The sequence below is a fragment of the Salvelinus alpinus genome, chromosome 3, assembly GCF_045679555.1.
Source record: "Salvelinus alpinus chromosome 3, SLU_Salpinus.1, whole genome shotgun sequence".
NCBI classification, from domain to species: Eukaryota; Metazoa; Chordata; class Actinopteri; order Salmoniformes; family Salmonidae; genus Salvelinus; species Salvelinus alpinus.
In genome coordinates, this window is record NC_092088.1 from 79,943,735 (window position 1) to 79,962,067 (window position 18,333).

Below are 18,333 nucleotides of genomic sequence, written 5' to 3' on the forward strand. Positions count from 1 at the left end.
AGTTTTTCACAATTCCTGACATTTAATCCTAGTAAAAATTTCCTGTCTTAGTTAGGATCACCACTTTGTTTTAAGAATGTGAAATGTCAGAAAAATAGTAGAGAGAATGATTTATTTCAGCTTTTATTTCTGTCATCACATTCCTAGTGGGTCATAAGTTTACATACACTCAATTAGTATTTGGTAGCATTGCCTTTAAATTGCTTAACTTGGGTCACAAGTTTCAGGTAGCCTTCCACAAGCTTCCCACAATAAGTTGGGTGAATTTTGGCCCATTCCTCCTTACAGAGCTGGTGTAACTGAGTCAGGTTTGTAGGCCTCCTTGCTCGCACACGCTTTTCCAGTTCTGCCCACAAATGTTCTATGGGATTGAGGTCAGGGCTTTGTGATGGCCACTCCAATACCTTGACTTTGTTGTCCTTAAGCCATTTTCCCACAATTTTGGAAGTATGCTTGGGGTCATTGTCCATTTGGAAGACCCATTTGCGACCAAGCTTTAACATCCTGACTGATGTCTTGAGATGCTGCTTCAATATATCTACATAATTGTATTTTCTCATGATGCCATCTATCTTGTGAAGTGCACCAGTCCCTCCTGCAGCAAAGCACCCCAACAACATGATGCTGCCACCCCCGTGCTTCACGGTTGGGATGGTGTTCTTCGGCTTGCAAGCCTCCCCCTTTTTCCTCCAAACATAACGATGGTCATTATGGCCAAACAGTTCTATTTTTGTTTCATCAGACCAGAGGACATTTCTCCAAAAAGTACAATCTTTGTCCCCATGTGCAGTTGCAAACCATAGTCTGGCTTTTTTATGGCGGTTTTGGAGCAGTTGCTTCTTCCTTGCTTAGCGGCCTTTTAGGTTATGTCGATATAGGACTTGTTTTACTGTGGATATAGATACTTTTGTACCTGTTTCCTCCAGCATCTTCACAAGGTCCTTTGCTGTTGTTCTGGGAATGATTTGCACTTTTCACACCAAAGTACGTTTATCTCTAGGAGACAGAACGCGTCTCCTTCCTGAGCGGTATGACGGCTACGTGATCCCATGGTGTCTATACTTGCGTACTATTGTTTTACTGATGAACGTGGTACCTTCAGGCATTTGGAAATTGCTCCCAAAGATGAACTAGACTTGTGGAGGTCCACCATTTTTTTTCAGAGGTCTTGGCTGATTTATTTTGATTTTCCCATGATGTCAAGCAAAGAGGCACTGAGTTTGAAGGTAGGCCTTGAAATACATCCACAGGTACACCTCCAATTGACTCAAATGATGTCAATTAGCCTATCAAAAACTTCTAAAGCCATGACATTATTTTCTGGAATTTTCCAAGCTGTTTAAAGGCACAGTCAACTTAGTGTATGTAAACTTCTGACCCACTGGAATTGTGATACAGTGAATTGTAAGTGAAATAATCTGTCTGTAAACAATTGTTGAAAAAATAACTTGTGTCATGCACAAAGTAGATGTCCTAACTGACTTGCCAAAACTGTAGTTTGTTAACAAGAAATGTGGTGTGGTTGAAAAACGAGTTTTAATGACTCCAACCTAAGTGTATGTAAACTTCCGACTTCAACTGTATGTGGTAGTAGAGTAGGAGCCTGAGGGCACACACTTAATGGGTTGTGAAATATGTTGTGAATGTTTTGTCATGTTTTTAAAATTGTATAACTGCCTTAATTTTGCTGGACCCCAGGAAGAGTAGCTGCAGCCTTAGCAGCAGCTAATGGGGATCCATAATAACTACAAATACAAATACCTCTATCCACAATACGACCCCTGTCAACAATACGACCCCTGTCAACAATACGACCTCTGTCAACAATACGACCTCTGTCAACAATACGAACTCTGTCAACAATACGACCTCTGTCAACAATACGACCTCTGTCCACAATACGACCTCTGTCCACAATACGAACTCTGTCCACAATACGACCTCTGTCAACAATACGAACTCTGTCCACAATACGAACTCTGTCCACAATACGAACTCTGTCCACAATACGAACTCTTTCACAGCCACTAATAATCTTACCCTGACCCTGGCCGTGACCCCACTCTCCGAGAGTGTCTCAAGGAGAGGGAGGGAGGGAGAGTTGGGATATGCAAAAAATGCGTGCTTATAATACACCCAAATTATTATTATTATTATTATTATCTTACTCTTCTATTTCTATCACATGACCACAACATTCTATAGAACGTGTATATATATATTTGTTATATCATTGACTGTTAATGTTCCAGATTTAAACAAAAGGCTCATGTCTGAAGTCCCTAGGCTCGTCATTTAAAATGACAGCAAAAACAAAAGCGCATAAAATACAACAGGACATCAGCCAGTTTTTGCTGTTGTTTAAAATAAACCTAATGAAGTTTCCTCTCCTCTTAGCCAAATCCTCTCATCCTAAGAAAACTGGAGGCACATCCAAGACCACTGCCCAGTCCTCATCCTCCTCATCGTCCACACCGTGTACCACAAAGATCTCGAAGGACAGGCCTGCCAATCCAACCGGGACAGAGAAGACCAACAAGCGCGAGCTCCAACTAGCAACTGACCCTTCCCGCTTCTCTGGAGCCCCCAAGGCCTCCCCAGACACAGACAGCCTACCAGGTGAAAGATGGCTCACGGGTCCTGGGGATGGGAACCAGGGGGGTAAGGAGGATCCCTCTTCTGGCCCAGATGGCAGGCCTGCTGCTCAGGATGACTCCTCTCTGCCTGGGGTGGATAAAGACAACGCCTCAGGTGCTGGCCCTCAGGACCCTGGAGAGAAAGCGCCCCTTGTCAACAGCACCACTGAGGACACTTCCTTCACTGAGTCTCAAAACGAGAGCTCCACGGAGGAAGCCCTGGGGACTGGGAAAGATGGAGGTGACCATGAGCAACAGTCGGGGGACGAAGACCATGACTTAGAGAAAAATCGGAGGTATGTCTCTAGTGCAGAAAAGCCATTTTATGGGGTTTCAGACAGAAAAAACAGCACAGAAAATGTTATTGTTCAGCAATGCCGCAATGCCACTTCATAAGGGTATGAACAACAGAATTAGAATGACATTTATATTGTATGAACATTCTTGCAGACAGAACCATATAGTTGAAGTTTCATTATTTTTGAAGTATGTTCCCAGGCTGTACTGTGGTATTCTGCTAGCTACTGTACTCCAAACACCTACTGGAGCAGCTGAACAGATGCTTGCTGAAAATCTATATTGAGGCATGGCAATGTTCGTTCATCATCTCAGAGAACGACATTCATCAGAAAAGGTTGTTTTGAGACGCATCTGATTTAAGCACGGCCTTGTTAATCATGAGCATCCTACTACAGATGTAGGGTCTTAATTTGATCACCCTGTTACTTGAAAACTTTCTTATAATGCAGGACATTTTAAACTTATAGTGTACTTGAGGATTAAAAAGTATTCTGAAGTTTGTAATTTCCACTTAGAAATGTCAGACTTGATTATCCCTTACGAAAAATGTATCAACCCCTACAAAAATGTCCATTAATTATAATCCACATAATATTTCACATTTCCTGTTGCTGCAAGATTTTTTTCCTGCTGTAGCAAACTGGCTCAAATTAAGATCTTACATCTGTATGCGGGAAACACACTCCGTCATATTGTACATGCAGGAATGGAAGGGAAACTAGTTCTAGCTGTCTCCTGCTACAAGGCTTTTGAGTTGTGCACTTTGGGTCCATATAGCAGGTCTGAGTTCATAAAGTGAAGCAGACCTGGGTCAAACGCAGAAATATTTCAATGTATATGAGGTACACTTGATGTAGCTTGAATTCTGCACTTTTGGGATCATTCCATTGGTTCTATCAAACCAGGCCAATTAAATCAAGTGCATTTCAAGTATTTGAAAGTAGTTGAGTTATATATTTGACCCAGCCTGGGTAGTAACTGAAGAAAATAAAAGGGTGTCTTACATCATGATTGCTCTTGCGAAACTTTGGAATGAAATTAGTTGGTATTGGTGGGAAAGCTCTTTACCGCAATCACGATTACCATAATAATACAGTATCCTTTACAAAACTCCATTGAAGGCATGATGTAAGTCTTACTGCACGTGTAAATGGATCAGACAGTTCCAACAGGATTACGGGATGGAGCATGGTGTGACAACCTACCCAATAACAACATTGTTCCCTCATTGTCAGTGTTTTCCAGCTTGAGATGGTTAGCAGCATTGGGAGTTAAACAGTACTGCAGATTCAGAAGACAGCACAGCAGTGTAAAAAGCTATTCTGTGTGGAATATTGTACTGTATAATTTACTGATATACACTTATTCTCCCAGAGAAGCTGGATCATTTCCCAGGGGTATTGCACTTGGTCATGCGTGGGATGTTCCCCAATGCTGGAAGGGGGGCTTGAGTGAAAAGTTTGGGAACCCCTGCTGTAAGTCACAGAACCCTGTCTGTGATGTATGCCTTCAACCATTGGAAAGAGGATAGTTTATCTTGCATGATGCCAGGTTCATGAGGAAAAACCTTTTGGGAAAGAAAAGGCCTGTTTTCACCAGCGTTTTGGTCTATACACCCTTCATCTGATTTTTTAATCGCCGTTTTCCATTATGCAACAAGGACAACAATGGACATGATAAATCAATCAATAGACAAGAATCAATCAAGTAAGAACGCTTTATCAGAGTTTTGATGATATGATTCCAGGCCTACCAATGGGATTGGTGAGAAGCTCCACAGTGTTAACCTGGAGAGCCCAGAGGTTACAGTCATCCCAGACAGCACTACGGAGTCTGACTACCACTCCACAGTCAGCGACTCTGACTCAGATGGGCCCATCCTCTACCGAGACGAAGAAGAGGACGAGGATGACGAGGACGAGTATACCACAAGTAAGGAATCCGTCGCAGATATAGAAGCTTACAGCTAATTGTATTCTAGCCTTTAGTCAGTCAGTCTTCATTTATGCTGTACAGCCTTTGCAACAAATTAATCCATAGCCACTAGTGCACTCACTGCAAAAAGTGAAATCTAAGCAAGCATAAATATCTTATATTGAGGGATAATTCACTTAAAATAAGTGTTGTTCTTTTCTTACCAAGCTAAATTATCTTACGGCAGATCTTTTTGATTATTTGATTTTATTAACCAAGATATTTGAATCGTCTTAAGGTAAAATATCTTGAAACATTTCTTAATTTTGCTTATTTTAATTAACAACAACAAATCTATCTGCCAATGATGTGAGATAATTTAGCTTGGTAAAAAAACAAAAAAAACATTTGAAGTGAATTATCCCTCTATAAGATATTTAGGCTTGCTTAGATTTCACTTTTACAGTGCTAGAAATAAGGAAAACACCCTTGAAACAAGACTAGAAACAAAGACACATGGACTAGAAACAACCAAAACACAGTTGAAAACAATGTCACTTCTTGTGTTTCTTTCTGGGAGGTTTTATATGTACTATTATATGTACTGCACAGAACACTTTCCTACAGTATAAAACTGGGGGGCTAGCTGGATTTACATGATTATTTTTGGTTTTGTAGGCTCTCTAGCCAGTAAGATCCGCCGCAGGGACACCCTGGCCATCAGACTTGGCAACCGGCCCAGCAAGAGAGAGCTGGAGGAAAAGAACATCCTGCCTCGTACCTCTGAGACCGAGAGGCAGGAACTCCGCCAGCAGATTCACTCCAAGCTAGTGAGGTACAGAGTACACCCCTGGAGTCATGCACATATACACACACAGACACACACACACCGGTGTTTCCGCTGCACTCATTTTCCTGTGGTGCTGCGCAACGGCAAAATCATTGCCACCACGCAACAATGGAACATGAATTCCTGTGAAAACAAAACGAACAATTAATAGAAAAATCGAACAACCCCATAGTAGAATAGTTTATCTATTTACCTAGTCGGATAAATAAATATTCCTCTCGTGGTGCATTCATGTTATAAGTGCCACAAGGAGGGAAACATGCATTCTGACAAGTAGTCAATGCACAACAATTCTTGCAATCGTGAAAACAACAGTTTTAATGGCTTTTGTTTGGGAATCCCAGCTTTCCATTCCTACTTTATTTATTTCTCAACTCATAAATATGCACGGAATACGCCATTTTAAACCTGGGGTTTTTAACAGACGCATGGTTACACATTACCACTCCGCAATTCGCAGTGTGCATAGGGGAGAGTGGGGCTAAATGTAACACTGGTTAGTTGTAGGCCTCTCTACCTCAAAATAATTTATTTGGAATGACATAAAAAATTGTGATGAGAGATAATATTTTTTGTTGAGCAAGAGTAGTGGAAACAGGGTAAGTGTTGGGGGGAAAATTGTGACATGAAGTGGTTTCTGTGAGAAGTACAGGCAGGGGGCTTTTTACCCCAGGTGGCAAGTTACCCTAAGTTACCCTAACAGGTAGGCCTACATTATATTCAGTGTTTATGCAAGTTTTTTGGGACATAAAATGAATCAATATGATAATAACTAGTTAAAAGATCACATTTGAGATCTGGCTAATGATTAGCCCAATAGGGTAAATGCAGATAGGCAAACCCATGCTTCAGCCTATTTATTTGTGCTTGGCAGCATCAGTTGGGCTAAAGGTGATAATGTTTATTGCTAATAGCATAGCTGGTAATATGGACCATGCATAGGCTATATACTGTACAAGGCCCAATATGTTAAAATCATTTTACTAATGTGTTATTGGGCTAATTTCTGGAGGTGGAAATTCTATTTTAGATGGTGTCAGCATAATTATTTGAATTAATCCTTTTAAAAAGTCACCAGAACTGAGCTCCTCAGTCCTTCTACATAAAAAATTATAGGAGGGACCCACCCCCCTCCGCAACCTTTTCCCCTCGCAACCTTTTCCCCTCACTCCTTTTTCCCCCACTGCTACACATGTTTCCAGAGGAAACACTGACACACACCACTGTCTGAAGCAGCAGTAGGTGTCTCTAGCTTTGGGATCCACCACTCCAGAAGACCCGGCATGCCTTGCTGTGGGTATAACCCGAGGCTTCTTCTAAGATTCCACTCATCAGTGGGGGGTTGATAACATTACCCTGGGCTATTAAAGTTGTGGATAGAATAATGAGTTGTAATGGAGCCAAGTCTCCAAAACCTACAGTATGTGTTTGTCATCAAGATTGTATCTAATCTGAAATAACTGTTCTGGTGTGAGATTCCTGAAAATTTGGTAGCACTAAAATCATCTTTCATCTAAGGGACTTAAAATTATCCTAGTGCTACAAAGCTTTTGGGTAACAAATCACAGTGGTGTTGTCTCACTTCCTTCTCCTTCTCTGTCCCTCACAGACGACTTAGTCAGAGGCCCAGTACTGAGGAACTGGAGCAGAGGAACATTCTGAAACGTGAGTGATCACAGACGGACAGCACCACAGACGGACAGCACCACAGACAGACAGCACCACAGACTGCACCACACTGGCCCCAGCCAGACAAGAACAAACTGGTCCCAGTCAGACCACAGACAGACATGACCACACTGGCTCCAGTCAGACCACAGACAGACAGGACCACACTGGCCCCAGTCAGACCACAGACAGACAGGACCACACTGGCCCCAGTCAGACCACAGACAGACAGGACCACACTGGCCCCAGTCAGACCACAGACAGACAGGACCACACTGGCCCCAGTCAGACCACAGACAGACAGGACCACACTGGCCCCAGTCAGACCACAGACAGACAGGACCACACTGGCCACAGTCCCTGTTTGTCTTTGGTCATTATAGATCAGTTCAGTTCCACATGACCTTAATAGGCTGATGATGTTATCCCATTCACTCAAAGGTTGATGCTAGACTAGTGGTCCTCTAGTTTGCAATGCCAGGATAGTTGGTTCGATTCCCGGGACTACCTCAATCTAGCCATTAATATGGCCGGCTCATAATAAGTTGTTATTCTGGATTGTGCATCAAGGTCTAATGTTGCATTGCAGTGGAGGCTGCTGAGTGGAAGACGGCTCATAATAATGGCTGGATTGAGGTAGTCCCGGGAAAAATGCATGTGCGCATGACTTTCATCCAAAGCGACTAACAGAACCTAGAGTATATAGTTAGGTTTTCATAAGGAGACGGTGTATGAATTAGCCTTACGGGTTTTCATAAGGAGACGGTGTATGAGTTAGCCTTACGGGTTTTCATAAGGAGATGGTGTATGAGTTAGCCTTACAGGTTTTCATAAGGAGACGGTGTATGAATTAGCCTTACAGGTTTTCATAAGGAGACAGTGTATGAATTAGCCTTACAGGTTTTCATAAGGAGACGGTGTATGAATTAGCCTTACGGGTTTTCATAAGGAGACGGTGTATGAATTAGCCTTACAGGTTTTCATAAGGAGACGGTGTACACTACCGGTCAAACGTTTTTGAACACCTACTCATTCCAGGGATTTTCTTTAGTTTGACTATTTTCCACATTGCAGAATAATAATGAAGACATCCAAACTATGAAATAACACATATGGAATCATGTAGTAACCAAAAAAGTGTTAAACAAATCAAAATATATTTTATATTTGAGATTCTTCAAATAGCCACCCTTTGCCTTGATGACAGCTTTGCACACACTTGGCGTTCTCTCAACCAGCTTCATGAGGTAGTCACCTGGAATGCATTTCAATTAACAGGTGTACCTTGATAAAAGTTAATTTGTGGAATTTCTTTCCTTCTTAATGCGTTTGAACCAATCAGATGTGTTGTGACAAGGTAGGGGTGGTATACAGAAGATAGCCCTATTTGGTAAAAGACCAAGTCCATATTATGGCAAGAACAGCTCAAATAAGCAAATAGAAACGACATTCCATCATTATTTTAAGACATGAATGTCAGTCAATATGGAATATTTCAAGAACTGAAAGTTTCTTCAAGTGCAGTCGCAAAAACCATCAAGCACTAGGATGAAACTGGCTCTCATGAGGACCGCCACTGGAATGGAAGACCCAGAGTTACATCTGCTGCAGAGGATATGTTCATTAGAGTTACCAGCCTCAGAAATTACAGCCCAAATAAATGCTTCAGAGTTCAAGTAACAGACATCTCAACATCAACTGTTCAGAGGAGACTGTGAATCAGGCCTTCATGGTTGAATTGCTGCAAAGAAACCACTACTAAAGGACACCAATAAGAAGAAGAGACTTGCCTGGGCCAAGAAACACAAGCAATGGACATTAGACCGGTGGAAATCTGTCCTTTGGTCTGGAGTCCAAATTGGAGATTTTTGGTTCCAACCTTTGTGTCTTTGTGAGACATGGTGTGGGTGAACGGATAATCTCCTCTGTATTTCCCACCGTAAAGCTTGGAGGAGGAGGTGTTATGGTGTGGGGGTGCATTGCTGGTGACACTGATTTATTTAGAATTCAAGGCACACTTAACCAGCATGGCTACCACAGCATTCTGCAGCAATACGCCATCCCAGCTGGTTTGGGCTTAGTGGGACTATCATTTGTTTTTCAACAGGACATTGACCCAAAATACCTCCAGGCTGTGTAAGGGCTATTTTACAGAGAAGGAGAGTGATGGAGTGCTGCATCAGATGACCTGTCCTCCACAATCCCCGACCTCAACCAAATTGAGATGGTTTGGGATGAGTCGGACCACAGAGTGAAGGAAAAGCAGCCAACAAGTGCTCAACAACTCTGTTGGAAAAGCATTCCAAGTGAAGCTGGTTGAGAGAATGCCAAGAGTGTGCAAAGCTGTCATCAAGGCAAAGTGTGGCTATTTGAAGAATCTCAAATGTAAAATATGCTTTGATTTGTTTAACACTTTTTTGGTTACTACATGATTCCATATGTGTTATTTCATAGTTTTGATGTCTTCACTATTATCCTACAATGTAGAAAATGGTAAAACTAAAGAAAAACCCTGGAATGAGTAGGTGTTCTAAAACTTTTGACTGGTAGTGTAGAAATTAGCCTTATAGGTTTTCATAAGGAGAGGTTGTATGTGAATGAATTAGCCTTACAGGTTTTCATTAGAAGACATTGTATGTGAATGAATTAGCCCGGCTAGAATCCAAGACTAAGGTGAAGTTGTTCTTCTGGCTTGGATAGTTGTGTATCAAAGTCTATTGGTGCATTGCTGTAGAGGGTGCTGAGTGGTGGACGGCTCATAATAATAGCTGGAACGGAGCAAATGGAATGGCATTAAACCATGTGTTTGATGTATTTGATACCATTCCACTGAAACCGCTCCAGCCATTACCGCGAGCCAGTTCTCCCCAATTAAGGTGCCACGTACCTCCTGTGGTCCATTGATATGAAGGGGGGCCAGTTATCGACTGATGGCCCATCTGCTTGCCCAGTTTATTGGTTAGTAAATCAATGTGGGGAAACACATTGCGCCAGATTGAGCATGACCAGTCAAAATAAAACAATTTGAGAGGACAACATCTTGAGCTCTTATTGTGCCAGACAGTTAAAACATTGTTGGTCAGAGAATGGCAGGATAAAAGTCAATAGGAATGTGTTCTTTACAGATCTAGAATCTTAACTTGATCACCCAGTTGCAGTAGAACTTAGTGCATATTAGGTTTTAAAAGGCTTCTGAAGTTTGTAATTTCCACTTTGAAATTTCTGATTGATTTTCCCTTACGAAAAATGTATCAACCCCTAGAAAAGTGTCTATTAAGTGTAATCCACATGAGGATGCACATTCTGTTGCTGCAGGATTATTTTCCTGCTGTAGCAAACTGGCTCAAATAAAGATCCTACATGTATGTTTACCTGATCATTCTCTATATCTGCTAGAAGCTAACTTTGTTCTAATCAAATCAAACTTTATCTGAAGTGCATCGGAACACTTCACAGAAAAATCTTAATACCAGTTGATGAACAGGCACAAACATGTTCCTGTAATACGGTCAATGTTCACATGGAGACTTCCTGTCTATTAAACAGGAAGCAGTGAAAGGGGGCCATTTTGTTGTTGTCATCTTGCTTGGGTGTTACTGCATTATTTATGAGATCTTTATGGTGGAATCATAATGCATGTGGCTAAGAGAGAGAGAAGCGTTAACTGGCTGTTGCCTTATTGAAAGCAGATGAGTAGCCCTCTCAGGAACCTCAGGTCCCTCTCAGGGACGCTATGCACATCTGTTAGACTCTCAACAACTACCTGTTGAAGAATAGAACAATGGTCTATGCTGGGCTCGGGTTTAAAGGGTTGACTATGTATGGTTAACAAAATACAACTCTAAAATCTAAGTTTGTAAGATGTTTTCAGACCTCAAAAGCAGACTTCTGTTGAGATAATTCCATATTCCAGGACATCTGTTTTGTAGATGTAGCCATAAGGCACACTCCAACATCAATTGGAAAGATAAGCACCGTATCATTTCCAGATCTATCTTTTCCATCCATTTGTAGATGACCACATTGCTTAATTAATAATCGCTATATTGGGTAGTAAAGTACCACCCCAGCCTACTTACAACTTCTTTTTAATTTCACTGCAGAGACAAATGATGCTGATCAACATGAAGCCATACAAGAGATTAAAAGGAGGCTCTCCCGAAAGGTACTGTCATTTATACTATGTTTAGGTAAGCCTGCTGAATGTCTGCATCTCATTGATTTTATGTCTGATGACTTGTGTTGATATTTGTGGTACACATATCCATCTGGTGGACATAGCCGGAACTGAATAAACTGGAACCAAACACATTTCAAACTCATTCACTGAATTACCAGATAATGTCTTAGTTTCTGAATTACCAATAAAATGTCAATCTCATTGACTGAATTACCAAACAATTTCTTAATTTATGAATTACCAAACAAATGTCAAACTCATTTAGGGTTATACAATGTGAGGGGGTGCACACATGGTCACATTCAGAACCCACGTTGAAGGTGGAGGCAGATTATTGTGTTTATTCCATTGTTTAAAAAAGTATAATAGAAAATAACAAACTCATAATTTTAGAGTTTTTTGACAGGCCAAAATACAGCAACTGTATGACTCAGTTGCCACAGTGCATACTGTAGGGCATTCCAGCTCTGTGTGAGAAGCATGCCTCAGTGTAGTATCAGGCTGCTTGAAATTCCTCAGATTGCTCGCCCCTGTGGTGGCAGGGGGAAGAGGGAATTTTCCAGGGTTAGGCCAACACTGCTTGACCTTAGATATAATGAGAACTGGACTGTAGTTTCAACACAATGCTCCGATATGGCATTGTGGAAGGACTTAAACTCTTCCAACAACTCTCTATCCATCTCCCATGCCGCAGCTGTCCTGTCTAGAAGTCACACTTTACAGTTGTCAATCACTGGCTACTTACACTGAGTATGCCAAACATTAGGAACACCCCCTCAAAACAGCTTCAATTCGTCAGGGCGTGGACTCTACAAGGTGTCGAAAGCGTTCCACAGGGATGCTGGCCCATGTTGACTCCAATGCTTCCCACAGTTGTGTCAAGTTGGCTGTATGTCCTTTGGGTGGTGGACCATTCTTGATACACACCAAGCAACGTTGCAGTTCTTGACACATACTGATGCATCTGGCACCTACTACCATACCCCGTTCAAAGGCACTTCAATCTTTTGTCTTGGTCTTTCACCCTCTTAATGGCACACATACACAATCCATGTCTCAATTGTCTCAAGGCTTAGTCCTTCTTTAACCTGTCTCCTCCCCTTCAGCCACAATCACTGAAGTGGATTTTACAAGTGACATCAATAAGGGATCATAGCTTTCACCTGGATTCACCTGGTCAGTATGTCATGGAAAAAGCAGTTGTTCCTAATGTTTTGTCCACTCTGTATATTTCGTGTGTGTTTGTATAGTTGAGTGTGAGGCCGACAGTAGCAGAGCTGGTGGCTCGGCGGATTCTGCGCTTCAATGAGTACGTGGAGTGCACAGATGCTAAGGACTATGACCGTCGCGCAGACAAACCCTGGGCCAGGCTCACGCCAGCTGACAAAGTGTGTTCCAGACTCCTACTGTATAATGTTATTGCTAAAGCGACTAAAACACTTGACATTCATAATGCCATTAAATACTTGGAATAAGAGAGGTTATAAAAAGGCATAATTAAAAAACTTTTTGTTAGCATTTTCTTCCTCATGTATTCCAGCTACCTGAACAATGCTATAAATATATTATTCACAGATAATGAGTTATCTACCATTTCATCTTTAGTTATATTAAATATGTTGCCTGTCTGAAGCTATTGATGGTCTGATAGTTTGACAATGAATCCATAAATTTGACAATTAATCTATGAATCCCTCAGGCTGCTATCCATAAAGAACTGAATGTTTATATTCCCTCAGGCTGCTATCCATAAAGAACTGAATGTTTATATTCCCTCAGGCTGCTATCCATAAAGAACTGAATGTTTATATTCCCTCAGGCTGCTATCCATAAAGAACTGAATGTTTATATTCCCTCAGGCTGCTATCCATAAAGAACTGAATGTTTATATTCCCTCAGGCTGCTATCCATATAGAACTGAATGTTTATATTCCCTCAGGCTGCTACCCATAAAGAACTGAATGTTTATATTCCCTCAGGCTGCTATCCGTAAAGAACTGAATGTTTATATTCCCTCAGGCTGCTATCCATAAAGAACTGAATGTTTATATTCCCTCAGGCTGCTATCCATAAAGAACTGAATGTTTATATTCCCTCAGGCTGCTATCCATATAGAACTGAATGTTTATATTCCCTCAGGCTGCTATCCGTAAAGAACTTAATGTTTATATTCCCTCAGGCTGCTATCCGTAAAGAACTGAATGTTTATATTCCCTCAGGCTGCTATCCGTAAAGAACTGAATGAGTTCAAAAGCAAAGAGATGGAAGTTCATGAAGAGAGCAAGCAATTTACCAGGTAATGACAACTTGAACGTTATTGATCCCCAGCCATTACACTTCATTATGAGTCACACAAGATAATAAACTGCTGTTTGATTTAGGCCTAGTAACAGTGTGCTATAAGGTGCAGACTGCAGTTCTGATCCAACAGTGTCTGTTTCCCTGTGCCTTGGCAGATTCCATCGGCCCTGAGGCATTTCTCTCTCCAGTGGGGGTGCTGGTCGGCTGCCGGCACTGCCTAAAGGCTCTCTCTCCCCGCTGCGGGCTTCACCATCGGGCTTTTCCCCGGAGCCTGGGGCCTGGATGCCCCTAGGCACGGACACATGGACACCGTCTCCCAGGGCCAACCTGTCTCCAGCTCTACAGATCAATAGAGGTTGATTACATTGGGCCACACCTGCTTACACAGACCAGACAGGGCTTTAGTGCTGTGTGAAAAGTGACAGAGAGAGAGGCCAGTATCCATGAAGGACAAAACTGTTGCACTTTGTAACACAGCACTGATTTCATTACCCACATACTTTTTGGCTTCCCTAAAGCACCTTAACAGGCCTTGACCAAGTCCCCATGGACTGGAAGGGAAATGGTTTTGCAACTATGACAATGTTGTAGGTTAGGCAAGTCCAGCCAAAGGTAACAGTAATCAAATCAATGTTTATTTGTGATATGCACAGGATATAACGTAAACCGTGCAATGCAATGCTTACTTGCAAGCTTCCTCAACAGTGCAATGACAAATATAACCAAATCAGACACATAGTCCTTAACTTAACGTAATCATGGAAGTGCATGGCAAGGTGTTAGGAAGAAATGGTTACGTTTACCGCCACGTGGTCTTGATGGTGGAAATTAAGGTGTTTGGGTCTTGTTTTAAGGGGTGATTGTTGATGCTGATCTCAAAGTGGCTGGGACAACATGAATTTTGCCTAGATAGTAAGGAATATGTATCGTTACTGTTTTTGTCATGTTTTCTGGAACACTTACCATTATTGAGCATATATTTTACAGAGACAGAGCAGAGTGAACTCTATTGATCTATGTAGGCTATTCTTCCATTCTCTCTTTCCAAATTTAGAGCAAGTTCAGAACACATTGGTCTGCCCTTCAGATTGGTTGAGCTGTTAATAATGGATGGTCTGTGTAGTTTGAAAGTATATGATAAATGTTAGTATTTTACGGTCCCAGATGAATCCATTGAGCTTTTTTCCTGGTCATAAAATGTGAAGCATTTCTTTGATATTTCTGTGATGAGGTGCACCAATCAATTTACATTCATTTCAGACTGCTAAGGGCAGCTGTAGAATATAGGAGGGGAACCATAGTATTCATGCCAATGTTTTTCTCATTCTATGGATTTTTTGTACATAATGTATATCAGATGCATGATCACAAGTTTACTGCCAATTACCCGATAGATTTTTACATGTGATGTGATGTACAGGTTTAGTTTTGTATTGATGGCGCTATGTGCTGTTCATATGTGAGTACTGTATCTTTGAATTATGCCTGTACATAATATTCATGTATATACAGTACCAGTCAAAAGTTTGGACACACCTGCTCATTAAAGGGTTTTTCTTTATTTTTACTATTTTCTACATAGTAGAATAATAGTGAAGACATCAAAACTATGAAATAACACATATGGAATCATGTAGTAACCAAAAAAGTGTTAAACAAAATCTAAATATATTCTTGATTTTATATTAATCAAAGTAGCCACCCTTTGCCTTGATCACAGCTTTGCACATTCTTGGCATTCTCTCAACCAGCTTCATGAGGAATGCTTTTCCAACAGTCTTGAATGAACCAAAAATCTCACATTTAGACTCATCAGACCAAAGGACATATTTCCATCGGTCTAATGTCCATTGCTCATGTTTCTTGGCCCACGCAAGTATCTTCTTCTTATTGGTGTCTTTTAGTACTGGTTTCTTTGCAGCAATTCGACCATGAAGGCCTGATTCACGCAGTCTCTTCTGAACAGTTGATGTTGAGATGTCTATTACTTGAACTCTGAAGCATTTATTTGGGCTGCAATTTCTGAGGCTGGTAACTCTAATGAACTTATCCTCTGCCTCAGAGGTAACTGTGCGTCTTCCTTTCCTGTGGCAGTCCTCATGAGAGCCAGTTTCATAGCGCTTGATGGTTTTTGCGACTGCAATTGAAGAAACTTTCAAAATTCTTGGACTGTCGTTTCTCTTTGCTTATTTGAGCTGTTCTTGACATGATATAGACTTGGTCTTTTACCAAATAGGGTTATCTTCTCTGTACTACCCATACCTTGTCACAACACAACTGATTGGCTCAAATGCATTAAGAAGGAAAGAAATTCCACAAATGAACTTTTAACAAGACACACCTGTTAATTGAAATGCATTCCAGGTGACTACCTCATGAAGCTGGTTGAGAAAATGCCAAGAGTGCAAAGCTGTCATCAAGGCAAAAGGTGGCTACTTTGAAGAATATAAAATATATATTTTGATTTGTTTAACACTTTTTTGGTTACTACATGATTCCATATGTGTTATTTCATAGTTTGGATGTCTTCATTATTATTCTGCAATGTGGAAAATTGTCCAAATAAAGAAAAACCCTGGAATGAGTAGGTGTCCAAACTTTTGACTGCTACTGTACATGTATTGCCACTCCCATATCCATCATGCATATAGGAGGTCTATATGTGCATTATATGCCTCTAAATTGCTTTATTGTTCCGTTGTTGATCACATACATAGATACCATTTATGCGAACCATCAACGGTGTATGCTCAGGAAGAAGATGCCATAACCCTTCAGTATTAGCTACATAGAATAAAAGTGACCCCATGGCCACTGAAATGGTGTAATATGTTGACTTAGGGCTCTATTAAATCAGATCCGCTTAAAAATAAAAAAAATCACACTGAATTCACACACTGCAGTGAAATGTGTTGTTTTACAGGGTCAGTCATAGTAGTACAGTGCCCATGGAGCAAATTAGGGTTAAGTGCCTTCCTCAAGGGCATATCGACAGATTTTTCACCTTGTTGACTCGGGTATTTGAACCAGTGACCTTTTGGTTACTTGCCCAACGCTCTAACTACTAGGCTACCTGCAAAAGCTTCTAATAACCTGTTTTTGCTTTGTCATTATGGGGTAATGTGTGTAGATTGATGAGGGAAAAAAGTTATTTAATCAATTTTAGAATAAGGCTGTAACGTAACAAATGTTGAAAAAGTCAAGGTGTTTGAATACTTTCCGAATGCACTGTATATATTTATATATAAAAATATGTATGTGTGTATATATATATATGTGTATGTGTATATATATATGTGTGTGTGTGTGTGTATATATATACAGAGTTGAAGTTCAGAAGTTTACATACACCTTAGCCAAATACATTTAAACTCAGTTTTTCACAATTCCTGACATTTAGTCCTAGTAAAAATTCCCTGTCTTAGGTCAGTTAGGATCACCACTTTATTTTAAGAATGTGAAATGTCAGAATAATAGTAAAGATAATTATTTATTTCAGCTTTTATTTCTTTCATCACATTCCAAGTGGGTCAGAAGATTACATACACTCAATTAGTATTTGGTATTATTGCCTTTACATCATTTAACTTGGGTTAAACTTTTCGGGTAGCCTTCCACAAGCTTCCCACAATAAGTTTGGTACATTTTGGCCCATCCCTACTGACAGAGCTGGTGTAACTGAGTCAGGTTTGTAAGGCCTCCAGAATCACAGTTCTGCCCAAAATGTATTTATAGGTTTGAGGTCAGGGCTTTGTGATGGCCACTCCAATACCTTGGCTTTGTTGTCCTTAAGCCATTTTGCCACAACTTTGGAAGTATGCTTGGGGTCATTGTCCATTTGGAAGACCCATTGCGACCAAGCTTTAACTTCCTGACTGATGTCTTGAGATGTTGCTTTAATATATCCACGTAATTTTCCTATCTCATGATGCCTCATGAAGTGCACCAGACCCTCCTGCAGCAAAGCACCCCCACAACATGTTGCTACCACCCCCGTGCTTCACGGTTGGGATGGTGTTCTTCGGCTTACAAGCCTCTCCCTTTTTCCTCCAAACATAACGATGGTCATTATGGCCAATCAGTTCTATTTTTGTTTAATTAGACCAGAAGACATTTCTCTAAAAAGTACGATCTTTCGATCTTTGATTTTCCCATTATGTCAAGCAAAGAGGCACTGAGTTTGAAGGTAGGCCTTGAAATACATCCACAGGTACACCTCCAATTGACTCAAATCATGTCAATTAGCCTATCAGAAGCTTCTAAAGCCATGACATCATTTTCTGGAATTTTCCAAGCTGTTTAAAGGCACAGTCAATTTACTGTATGTAAACTTCTGACCCACTGGAATTGTGATACAGTGAATTATAAGTGAAATAATCTGTAAACAATTGTTGGAAAAATGACTTGTGTCATGTACAAAGTAGATGTCCTAACCGACTTGCCAAAACTATAGTTTGTTAACAAGAAATTTGTGGAGTGGTTGA

General features: G+C 40.8%; 1 protein-coding gene across 6 annotated transcripts in view; it reads left to right on the top strand.

Moving 5' to 3' along the window:
- LOC139571424 (phosphatase and actin regulator 2-like) overlaps window positions 1–16,742 on the top strand; it is a 69,619-nt gene extending 52,877 nt beyond the window's left edge. For 5 of the 6 annotated variants that reach the window (XM_071394275.1, XM_071394279.1, XM_071394278.1 and 2 more), the window contains 8 exons: window positions 2,398–2,932; window positions 4,684–4,868; window positions 5,529–5,685; window positions 7,310–7,365; window positions 11,472–11,533; window positions 12,799–12,936; window positions 13,768–13,844; window positions 14,005–16,742. In XM_071394275.1, coding sequence (XP_071250376.1) covers window positions 2,398–2,932; window positions 4,684–4,868; window positions 5,529–5,685; window positions 7,310–7,365; window positions 11,472–11,533; window positions 12,799–12,936; window positions 13,768–13,844; window positions 14,005–14,020 — 1,226 coding nt within the window. In that variant the 3' untranslated portion in view covers window positions 14,021–16,742. Of the gene's footprint in view, window positions 1–2,397; window positions 2,933–4,683; window positions 4,869–5,528; window positions 5,686–7,309; window positions 7,366–11,471; window positions 11,534–12,798; window positions 12,937–13,527; window positions 13,748–13,767; window positions 13,845–14,004 lie in introns of those variants that run through there. The other variant, XM_071394276.1, reaches the window with a different exon arrangement.
- Window positions 16,743–18,333: the final 1,591 nt, after the last annotated feature.